Source organism: Phocoena sinus, chromosome 17 (assembly GCF_008692025.1).
Source record: "Phocoena sinus isolate mPhoSin1 chromosome 17, mPhoSin1.pri, whole genome shotgun sequence".
Classification (NCBI taxonomy): Eukaryota; Metazoa; Chordata; class Mammalia; order Artiodactyla; family Phocoenidae; genus Phocoena; species Phocoena sinus.
Window position 1 is genome coordinate 12453369 of NC_045779.1, and position 12767 is coordinate 12466135.

Below are 12767 nucleotides of genomic sequence, written 5' to 3' on the forward strand. Positions count from 1 at the left end.
TTCTGTGGAATTTTATTGTGCTGTATATTTTTGTGAAATCTTCTTCAAGAATTTTTCCTCTGGTATTCTTAATCTTCTTTTTTCTCCATCAACTCAAGGCCCTAGTTATTTTCTTTCTTCCTATTGTACTTGTATTTTCTTTTGTAGATTAAACTTGAAAGGAATTTGCACAGTTAAAACATTTTGCTAATTATCTGATGTTATATTTATTCGTGCATTGAGAAAGCATTTCGTATGTACTTCTGTATGCATTGGGAATAAAAAGAGAAATGAGTGTTATCCTTACCTTCCAGAGGCATAGGCTTCCAGGTACGTGGGAGAAACAGGTGTAGAAACAAGCAATTAAAGCAAAGAAAGTTTTATGAAAAAAGTCTGGAAGACAACAGAGAAAAACGTGGCCAACTCTTCTTGGGGTGGGTAGGTGTCAAGGAAGGCTTCCTGGAACTAAAAGGATGTGCAGTCTTTCAAGAAAAAAGCTAGGGAGAGCATTCTAGGCCAAGGGAGCAGTGCTTGTAACAGAGTCTACAAAGAGCCTGCAATTGTTCAGGATGCTCATGTATTAACATTTCACGATGACTGGAACACAGAGTAAGTTTACAGAAAGGAGATGAAGCTGAAGGAGTTGGCGAGGGCCAGGCACACTTGCTACCACTTCTTGTGCGACCTGGGTCAGTGTTCTCTCATCCCAGACAAGGCCTTCAGGCCTTCTCAGCACAACCTTCCAGGCAGCCACTTAACACGAGGGCGCTTTCCCAGCCCTATATGTGTCTGGTAGGCCAGCAGCTCCTGTGAAGGCAGAAGGGTGGGTCATATCAGAAATACCTAGGAAGGTATAGGTAGATCCATGGTTTGGGGTGTATTTTCATTTTGAGTCTGGTAATTGGTTCATTGGTGTTCATTATGTTTATTGTGATTTGTTATGTGCATGTATGTTACTTATATTGTTTAGTATGTATAAAGTATTAACATTCTAAGGAGAATAAAGAGGACCAAGGAGAATATCTGGGGAATGTTTCTGCAGCTCACCTGTCTGGGTAGATGTAAAGGCTGCCTGTGGACATTGATGCAGTCATGACACCTTTTAACAGTCTTTTCAGAATCACAACATTGAAGGACTGTATTTTTAGCAATTGTCCTCAGAACGATTATTACCATTTTATAGTTCTTTATAGTTTATAGAGGGCTTCTATCTTCTGAGCAGGTGCTCTGACCTTTTTTAACTTAATTTAATTTACTAAATTAGTAAAATACTGGAGCTGGACTTCCTGTGACCAAGGTCTTCTGCCCAGTGCTCTGGGTTTCATTTTCCCTGTTGCTCACAGATAGGACGAGGGTCACGGGGAGGTCCAGCACCTGCTGTAGCTCTGGGATTAGCCCCCGCAAAGGAGAGCAGCCGACTTTCCACTCAGAGCCCCCAGCAGGTGGTGGAGGAGCACAGAATTGAGCAGGATCCTTGAACTCAGGGTTCCTGTGTCTGGTGTGTTCCTTAGCAGAGCACCTGGTATTACTTGGCTCTTTGTATAATTATTTTTTAAACATTATGTCTTTTCCCTAGGACAAATTCTATGTTATCTTCAGCTTAGATCTACCCTTCTAATGTTTAACTCTTGTTATGTGCACTTGAGATTACTTCGAATTGGCATATTACTGGCTTGTTTGAAATTTGTACATTGAGAGCTTGAATATGTCTCATTCTTTGACAGAGCCTCCCATAGAATAAGTGTGGAATAAATGGCAGTGGTGTTTATTATTTCTCCTGGTATTTTGAACAGTGTTACTCAGAACCTCTGACAGTATATGTTAAATTCTAAGTATTCATTTTGGATCTAGAAGTGTAGTATTATAAAGACGTTATATTTGGTATTGAAATTCAACTAAAACCAATTTGATTATTATAACATCATACTATAAAATACACAATTTTTAAGTATACTACCCAATAGATTTTTACATACGTATGCACCTTGTAACTACCACTATTCTGTTTAAGGTAGAGGACATTTTTCAGCACCCCAAGGTAAATAACCAAGAGGTTTTTTTTTTCAACTTAATGTTTAACTGACATTTTCTTTTTAATACAAAGTGACATTTCACATTTTCTGGATCTCATCTGTTAATGGAACTTTGTTAATTTTCACACTCTTCATTTGAACATCAAACTGTTTATAAAATAGTACAGATTTAAGAGAGTTAGAGGAGAAGCCAATCAGCAAGTGTATCTTGAACACCATCTATGTGTCTGTTCTTATTATGTGTGGGATATGCGCTTCAAAAATAGCTTTACTTCAATAGAGAGAAGGTTATTTTTAAGATAACTTATTAAAATTGAATTTAAAAACTCAAACAAAATATTATTATTTCTCTGACCTTTGGATAGAAAAGGGTTTTCTGAGGATATTGGTAGTGAATGATGTATTACAAAGTAAAATAATGACAAATTTGATTAATAAAAACTTTTGACCTCCAAAAATTACGAGTGAAATTAAAATCCAAAAATATAAAAAGTTTCCCATGATAAAGAACAGTAGATAAATATACTTAATAAAAGAGCTCATGCAGATAATACATACCTAAGGCACCAAAAAAAAGACAAAACACATTAACAGTTTGCAAAAGAGGAGATGCAAATGGCTGATTAATTACCAGAGAAGCTGAACATTTCTTTACTATTTAAGAAATGCAGATGAAGCAAAACACCTTATTTTAGCTTCATTGCATTATAACACATATAGAAAAGAACACAAATCATGATTGTACAGCTTAATGAATTATGAGAAAATGAATACATCTGAGTTATCCCCCCTCTCCACCCCAGGCCAAGGAATAGAACATTGCCAGCACCCCTGCAGCCCCTCACATGTCTCTTCTCAATGTCTGTTCCTTCCCAAAGGTCATTACTCTCCTGATTTTTAGCAGCATAGATTAATGTGCCCTGTTTCTGAACTTTATATAAATAGAATCATATATTACATGGTCTATATCTGGCTTGTTTTCAACAATTGAGAGTCACCAGTGTTATTGCATGTAGCTATACAGTAGTTTGTTCATTTCCATTGCTGTATAATACCCCATTGCATGAATATACCACAATTCTGCTGATCAACATTTGAGTTATTTCTGTTTTCTGGCTCTAATGAGTAATGTTGACATTAACATATCTTTTGCTGCACATGTGCAAGCATTTCTGATGTATCTCTGAGTAGAATTTTTGGTTGTAGAATATGTATATGTTTAATCTTAGTGGATAATGCTAAATAGTTTCCCAAAGTGATTGTACCAATTTCCACTTCCACCATCGGTGTACGAGATCACATGGGTCACCTCACCAACACTTAGTATCATTAGCCATTCTGGTGAGTGGGTAGTGGTATCTTATTGTTGCTTTAATTTGCATTTCACTAATTACTAATATAATTGAGTTCTGTCTCTTTAAAATACTATTTTTCACTTACCAGACTATGAGAGATGCTAATATAAGCTAACATTTAATCAAGGCTGGAGAAAGTCTTCAGGATGTTCATGTATTGCTAGGAGAGTAGAAATTGGTACAGCCTCTCTGGAAATTAGCTTAACAAACTACTTAAAGCCTAAAAATGGTTTATAGTTCAGAGCAAATACTTTTCTTTTTAAAAATCTGTAGTGAAAATCGTAAATGCAGTTCCAGTGTTGTACACAGTGATTGTCACTTGCAGCATTATTTATAGTAGTGAAAGCTGTACAGTCAAAAGTTGGAAGCCATATATATATATATTATATATATATGTAAAAAATACATATATATATCCTAAAGTGAAAGAACCACTGAGTAACTTTTAGTGTGTCCTAATACAGCATCATACATCTATCAAAAGTGATTGCTAACAAAGAATTTTTAACCACATGGCAAAGACCTTTTGATGTATTGAATACATTGTATTTTTAGGTGAAAAACAGTAAAATAAAATATTTAAAATATAGCATGGTCTTAACTGTGCAGAGAAAAAACAAATATAGTAGGGGTGTTAAGAATGAAGATTCCCACCTTTAAATTTTTTTTTGAAATAAAATGCACATAACATAAAATTCACCATTTTACCTATTTTTGAAGTGTACAATTCAGTGGTTTTTAGTATACTTGCAATGCTGTACAACCACATCACTATCTTATTCTATCACCCAAGTCTAAGCTAATATTAACATCAACCCAAAAAGAAACTATATTTTCTAATTTCCCCTTTCCCCCAACCCTTGGCAACCACTAATCTACTTTCTATTTTTATGGATTTGCCTGTTATGGGGATTTCATACAAATGGAATCATACAGTTTTAAATCTTCCTTTGTTCATTTAGCATAATGTTTTTGAAGTTCATTCATATTGTAGCATGTATCAGTACTTCATTTGTTTTCATAGTTGAATAATATTCCATTATGTGGATATGCCACATTTTGTTTGTCCATTCATCCACTTTTTGACTATTATAAATAATGCTGCTATGAATGTGTGTGTGTGTGAGCTTTTGTGTGCCCATATGTTTTTATTTCTTTTGGGTATATACTGAAGAGTGGAATTGCTGGGTCATACAGTAACTGTGTATAGCTTTTCAAAGAACCACCTGTTTTCTACACTGGCTGTACCATTTTACATTCCCTCAAGCCCCTCCCCTTTTTAAAAACTATTTTTCATCTTCCTGAATTTCTTACAATGAATGTATATTATTTGTATTTAATTATTAAGAACAATTTTGGAAATCTTGCCATTTGTGACAACGTGGATGGACATTGACGGCATTGTGCTAAGTGAAATAAGTCAGAGGAAGACAAGTACTGCATGAACTCACTTATATGTGAAATCTTAAACCCAGATTCATAATCATTGATACAAAGAACAGATTGGTGGTTGCCAGAGGTTGGGGGGTAGGCGAAATGGGTGAAGGTGGTCAAAAGGTATAAACTTTCAGTTATAAAATAAGTCATCAGATGTAATGTGCAGCATGGGGACTGTGGTAGCGTATTTGAATGTAGCTAAGAGAGTAGATTAAAAGTTCTCATCACACAAAGTGTGTAACTGTGTGGTGATGGATGTTAATTAGACTTACTATGGTCATCGTTTCGCAATGTATACAAGTATAGAAGCATTATGTCGTACACCTGGAACTGATATAGTGTTATATGTCAATTATATCTCGTTTTTTTTAACCATTTTTTAAAATTGAAGTATAATTAATTTACACTGTTGTATTAGTTTCAGGTATACAGCAAAGTGGTTCACTTACACATATATATATATTCTTTTTCAGATTCTTTCCCATTATAGGTTATTACAGGATATTGACTATATAGTTCCTTGTGCTATACAGTAGGTCCTTGTTGTTTTATTTTATATATAGTGGCTGTGTATATGTTAATCCCAAACAGTATGGAGGTGTCTTAAAAATATAGCTACCATATGATCTTGCAGTCCCAATGCTGGGCATATATCTAGAGAAAACTCTAATTCGAAAAGATACATGCACCTCAGTGTTCATAGCGGCACTATTTACAATACCAAGACATGGAAGCAACCTAAATGTCCATGGACAGATGAATGGATAAAGAAGATGTGAGGTATATATAATAGAATATTATTTGTCCATAAAAAAGGATGAAATAATGCCACTTGCAGCAACATGGATGGACCTAGACATTATCATATTAAGTGAAGTAAGTCAGACTGAGAAAGACAAATATCATGATATAATTTATATGTGGAATCTAAAAAAAATGATACAAATAAAATTATTTGGAAAACAGAAATAGACTCACAGACATAAAAAACAAACTTATGGTTATCAAAGGGTATAGCAGCAGGGCAGGGGGCAGGGGAAGGATAAATTAGGATTTTGGGATTAACACATCTCAACTTGTAAAAAAGAAAAAAAAAGAACGATTTGGGAGGAGGTACCGCAGATACAGAGATTTAATCATTCCTCAGGATTGTCATTAGTCCATGCAAGGCCCCTCTTTTATTTTAGTCCATTTTTTCCCTCTTCATACCCATTTCTTCATCCCCAGTGGTGATGCCCACTTCAACATGTTTGTTATATGTCTTTGGTTATCTATTTATCGACTGTTGCTTTGTGTCTGTGAGTGTTTAATATATACACGTAAATGGTGCTGTGCTGTGGTTCCTTGTTTCTGATCGCTGACTGCTGTTCTCTGCAGGCAGTTACCATAGCTTGCTTACTCATTTCCCTAGTGGTAGATGGCTGTTTTGCTTCTGATCCAGAGCTATAGAGAATATTGCAGTGAGTATCCTAGTTACATGTCTTTCACTGAACCTGTACATAATTTTTTTGTGTGTGTGGTTTATTCTTAGAACTGAAATTTCTGGCCTCAGGGAAAATGCATACTCAGTTTAACCAAATATTGCCAAATTGCTTTTCAGAAAAGTTGCCTCATTTTACATTCTCACCAGCAATACATGAGGGTGTTCCTTTCCCTGTATCCCTACCAACTTTTGGTATTATGTGTCTTTCTAAATTTTGCTGGCTAGTGGACATAAAGTAATTTCTCATTGTTGTTTTAATTTGTTTTATTGTGATTATTAGTGAAGTTAGGCATCTTCATAAATTTCCTTACCATTTGGGTTTTCTATTCTGTGAACCGACTGTTGATACCTTTGCCCATTTGTTTATTGGATTCCCTATTTTTAAACTTAATTTGCTTATTCCTTTAATAATAATGATTATTAATGGATTTTGTTTGACTTTCTTACTGTAAATGCTGCTATAGTTACTTTTATTTTCATGTTAAAAGGGAGAAAAGCTGTAGAAATGCAAAGTCATAATAAAGTTATTTTTGTTTTTAGTCCAGATGTCAGAGCATTCCTTCAAATGGACAGTCCAAAACATCAGTCAGATCCATCTGAAGATGAGGATGAAAAGAAGTACTTCAGAAGGTAGTAAGAGGAATTGTATTTTTAACAGAAAAAAATACCATTCCCCAGAGATGAAATTATTGCAACTTTAGGACCCCATTTACTTAAAACAAAGTAATTTCATCCATTGTAGATTTTCTACTCTGTAGAGTACATAAAAACAAATGTGTATACCTCTTACTTATCAGTATTTCTTATAAAATTGATAAAATGAGTACTTTTTATAATAAAAAGTAATACATGTTAATTAAAGAAAAATTTGAAAATAATTTAGAAGTATTACCCATATTATCAGCAACCAGACCTAGTAATTTTTAACGTTTTAGTCATTTTCTTTCTTATCTTCTCTAATATGTGGAAATTTTTTAAATTACCTAACTTTTATTATACAATATATAAAGTTTTGTGTTCTGCTTTCTTTGCTTTCCATCTTACTTTTTGATCATCATATATCTTCATCATGATTATCACCATTGCAACTGTTGTTTTGAATTTTGGCCAGCAGGAAAGGCCTTTTCAACCAGAATATTACATACCTCTTCCTCTGCATTGTCAGGTTTTGAGATGTAGAGCAATCAGTATACATGGGCTGGTTGGTATCAACTAATTTTTATTGCTGTAGTTATATGTACATAATCAATATGTTTTCCGAAAAGAATAAAGAATAGGATATTCTTGTTTTTTTAATTAATTGTGATAAATATCGTAAGCTTGTGCCTTCTTATGAAGATATTTTCAACGTTTACTTTAGAAAGTTATGTTAGAAAGGTAAATTACAATAACTTAACTCAGGATTATTATGTAGCAATTAAAAGTATAATTATAAGTATTATATAAATGTGATAATACCTTTATAATTTAAAATTGACGAATACTATTGTTAAATATATACATGAAAATCAGAGATGTACGTTTTTGTCTTTATAATGTCTTTTAATTTTGTCATGATTCTGTGTTTGTGATTTAAAAGGTAATGTCATGAGTTGAAACATTACTGTCCCACAGCTAAAAATCTTCATTTGAAAAATAGATGTGACTACTGGAAAGTAGTAGTTTTCCTTCTCTGATGCTCTAAGAGGATTCTCAGTTAAGAGAACAGATTTAACTCTTACGTCTGTGACATGGTTGCTCTTAGGACAATAAAAGGATATTTTAATTTTATATCTGTGCAGTCGGTCAAAAGAGAAACCACAAGCTGGGAAAACATGTAACAAAGTATAAGAAGGAATAATGTCTATGTAAAAAAAGCTCATACATATGGATTTTTGAAAAGAATGATATTTAGGACCCTAGTAGATAAAAGGAAAAGGGACATGAAGAAATACTCTTAGTAAACAGATATATGGGAAAATGTTCAACCTTGATGCCAGTAGCAAATGAAAGTTTTAAATGAGAGGTTTTTTAATCTGCCAAATTAACAAAATGTAAAGTAAATAAAATACGCCAGGACTAATAAGGGTAAGGTAAAATGGGCATCCTTGGGCATTACTGGTGTTAAAATTTATGCAACTCTTTTGGAAAGCAATTTGGCAACATGTATCAAGCATGAAAGTAATTCATGTCACTTAGGAGTTGATGCAAATGAAATAACCCTTCACAGAAAAGAAAAAGATGTTCATTTTAGTGTGATTTATAATGAAAAGTTAGAATCAGTTTGAATAGTCATCAGTCAAATAGTGGTTGTCCCTATATATTGTACATTTAAAAAATATTTCTAAAGATGATAATATTTAAAGTTTTGACATACCATTAAATGAAATCAGGGTTTAAAACTTTTTGTGCAAACTTACACAGTGTGATCACAGTTTTTCGAAGTTATGCAAAGACTATATGAAAGTACTATAAATATTTGTAAATCGTCTGTTGGTAAGGTTATGGATTTTTAAAAACATCTTAATACTATTCAAAAAATATTTTAAAGAGTAAAATTTATGTAACCGTGATTTTCCATGTTTTGTTTGTTAATCACGTAGAGAGTATGTAGGTTTAGATCATGTAAAGAATGTCTTGCCTTGCTGTAGGAGAATGGTTTTTGAAGAAAGAACCAGACTAAGAGAAATTCCTGGGTTCTGGCTCCTCTTCTCCCACTGTTGACTTTCAATCTAAATTTTGTTTCTCGTTTCATCCATAAAATCTGGAACTTAGACTAGAATCTTTTCCTGTTTTAAAATACTGATTAAAAAAACCTTTTCAAAAAAAAGAGCGAGCCATATTTCATCTTATAGTTATAACTATTTTATTATTTTTTAAATTAAAATTTCTAGGAACTGCATCAGTTTTATTTATTTTTTCTTCCAGTTTTAATGAGGTATAATTGACATACATCACTGGTATAAGTTTAGGGTGTACAGCCTTATGATCTGACTTACATACATCATGCAATAATCACCACAGTAAGTTTAGTGAGTATCTGTTGATATCATCTCATATAGATACAAAATTAAAAATAGAAAAAAATGTTTTTCCTGTGATGAGAACTCTTAGAATTTATTCTCTTAACAACTTTCATATATAACATACACAGTGTAATTATATCTATCATGTAGTACATTACATCCCTAGTACTTATTTTCTTATAACTGGAAGTTTGTACCATTTGACTGCTTTCATCCAGTTCCTTCACTCCCCGCACCACACCCCAGTTGTAACTTTTTTTTTTTTTGCTGTACGTGGGCCTCTCACTGTTGTGGCCTCTCCCGTTGCGGAGCACAGGCTCCGGACGCGCAGGCCTAGCGGCCATGGCTCACGGGCCCAGCCGCTCCGCAGCATGTGGGATCTTCCCGGATTGGGGCACGAACCCGTGTCCCCTGCATCGGCAGGCGGACTCTCAACCACTGCGCCACCAGGGAAGCCCCAGTTGTAACTTATTTATTAAGGACTTCTGAGTGGATAATCAAATGAATTTAATAGCTGGAAAATATCTTGGAAGGCATCTGGACCTTCTTAGAGAAAAAAACAGAGGCCAAGAGAAGTCAAGAAACTTATTCTCTTGATTAGTGTTCATTCTGTTAAGAAATATACCTCAACTTCAGTTTAGTGATTAGATGTAATCTTTAAAAATAATAGGTAGGGGGCTTCCCTGGTGGCGCAGGGGTTGAGACTCCGCCTGCCGATGCAGGGGACACGGGTTCATGCCCCGGTCCGGGAAGATCCCACATGCCGCCGAGCGGCTGGGCCCGTGAGCTATGGCTGCTGAGCCTGCGCGTCCGGAGCCTGTGCTCCGCAACGGGAGAGGCCACAACAGTGAGAGGCCCGCGTACCGCAAAAAAAAAAAAAAAAAAGATAATAATAATAGGTAGAGTAAAAAGTTATCTAATTATATACCTCAGAAATTTTCATTATTATTTCAGAAATGTGCTCCATTAGAAAAGCTTGCCAAGTAATAAAATCTTATTACATTTTAATGTAATTCAGGGGACAGGTTATCCTTGTTATTGTTTAATCCACACTTATTTACTTCACTTTCTTCATCTTATAGAAAAGTTCATTGAATAGAAAAATGATACAGTTCTCTGCACATTCATTAAAAGAATAAGTGTATTGAAATTACAACTTAGTTTGATTACATTATCAGATTGTATAGAATACTATAATATTTAAACATAATCATGATATATATAAGTCAAATCATTATGCTATACATCTTAAACTTATACAGTTCTGTATGTCAGTTATATAATATCTCAGAAAAACTGGGGAGCAGGGGGAGATTACTTCATGTTAAAACTATGCTACAACAGGACAAATCTCATCTAATGAACTGGAGTGTTTATATATTTTTTTTGTCTTGAGCTAGACTCTTATGGTTCCTTTTATTTCTGTCTTCTGTGGATTAAAATTTTATTAAATGAAGATTTTTCATGTAAAGGTGTCAGTAAGAAATACATTTGATTTGTCACTAAAAAGTTGGTGCCAGTGTTGTTACTTCATATGATCTTTAGATCTTTTGCCCTTTATTAAAAAAAATAACTTGTATTCTGGAGATTGTCTGTAAGTTACAAATGAATTTAAGTGGGAATATATATGACATATGTCTCTAATAAGAAATTGCTTAGGTAAAATTTGTTGATTCTGATGAACTTAAAGAGATGTTTTTAAAAGCTTACTTCATATCTATAGCTTATATGAAGTATAATTATATAGAGCTCTAGTAAAAGTGTACATATTTGAGACATCTCTGATTTAATTCTCTGAATGTATAAAGAATTTCATAGTGAATTTATGTGCAGAAGAATTCACTTACACTTGGCTTTTGTGAGAAGTGCTCACTGTAGAAGGATCACTAGGTTAATCTTTTGGGATTTTGAGTTAAATTTCTAGTTGATTATTAGTGAGCTAGAATTTTAATTAGTTAAATTGCTTTATGGTATACTAGGTGAGTAAAGATTTGCTTCTATGTTAATAACAGGGATTAAATTTACTTTGTTAACTGTTGTGAAGAGAAAAGCCTATCTAAAAATTTGATACTATCACAATGGTGGAATTAGGAAGAAAAGCACTCCTGTTTTTATGTATTTGCTTTAGAAATAAGTTTACTTCCTCTCAAATTAAAACTTTAATCCAGCATTTGCAGTCTTAATCATCATCATACTATCATTTCCTATCTTTAATAATAGCTTATTAAAAATGTTTGAAAATTTAAAAACAAAAGCTATTTTTAACCAGTTTTTTTAATGTAAAAAATGATTCCTCTTCAGTTGTGGTTTCAATGCCCAGCTCTTCCAAAGAGCTTTCCCCAGTTTACTTCATTCATTTGCCAACTTTGACTTTGATTTCTGCCTTACCTTTTTCCTTACAACTGCTCTTGAAATTTATCATTAAAATGATTATGTTTATATTGATTGTGTATCTTTCCAAAAGTCTGTACATTTATTAAGCATTAGGGCTTTAGGTTTCTTTAATATGACAAATATCTGTGGTATGGTTATGTGTATTTTATTTTAAAAATATCCATTAACCGATAACTTAAGACGCTCCAGTAAGAATGTTAAATTCTTTTTTTTTTTTTCCATCCCAACAGCTACACTCTACCTCACAGAACATTAACCTGGGACCATCTGGAAATCCTCAGTAGGTTTAATTTGTTTCAAACAATCTCACTGGATTTGAGGAAGATTTTTTGCAAATGTGCAGATGTACATAAATTATACCAGTTTAACTGGAAGCCTGTGAAATAGAACTATAGTTACAGTGAATATAATACTGTCGTACGCTTGCCTAATTTACTGCTCTAGCTTCTCCTTGTTTTAGTAGAGCTCCGAGGAGTTTTTAATCCACAGATTGTTGAATTGGGTTCGGCTATTTTGCCACTGTTACTTTCCTGGTGTGTGTATGGGGACCATAAGTCCTGGGAGGTACCTGGGAAGTACTCTGGCAAAAGCATCCTTGGAGGCCAAATTGTTATTCTCTTGGTGCTCAGTGTCACAACTCCAACCCTAGTTGTTAGTCAGCTTGTTCCAGAGGAGTCTTGATGGAAATTAGCATATGAAAGGCTATTAAATTTTCTTTATCCAGTTTCTCCCATAGTCCCAGATTTACTTGAGCAGAGGGGAAACATTTTGAGGAGTGACAAATGTGGACTTCATCTTAAGTGTCAGCTCCAGCAGTTCACTGGAATACAAAGAAGGAGTCCAAGGCTGCTTCTTGGCTCAGTTTGAGGAGTGCCCTGACAGATGAGTGATAACTGCTGTGGGCTGGAAGAGGAATGTATTGTTGCTATCCTTACTTGTAATTATCCTTACAGGCTTATTGGATTAATTCTGAAGTATTCTATCTTTTATCACAGGACACTGTGCTTCCCCTTACCCTTTTGGTCCACTTAGAGAATGAGTATAGACAGGAGAAATGGTAAAGGAGACTAAGAAAAAATAA

At 34.1% G+C, this 12767-nt stretch overlaps 1 protein-coding gene across 2 annotated transcripts in view; it reads left to right on the plus strand.

Moving 5' to 3' along the window:
• Positions 1 to 12767, plus strand: part of LOC116742526 (serine/threonine-protein kinase Sgk3) — a 65842-nt gene that overhangs the window by 28932 nt on the left and 24143 nt on the right. Inside the window, exons 5-7 of one of the 2 annotated variants that reach the window (XM_032610234.1) lie at positions 6828 to 6905; positions 11042 to 11054; positions 11917 to 11966. In XM_032610234.1, the coding sequence (XP_032466125.1) occupies positions 6828 to 6905; positions 11042 to 11054; positions 11917 to 11966 (141 nt within the window). Of the gene's footprint in view, positions 1 to 6827; positions 6918 to 11041; positions 11055 to 11916; positions 11967 to 12767 lie in introns of both variants that reach the window. The other variant, XM_032610233.1, reaches the window with a different exon arrangement.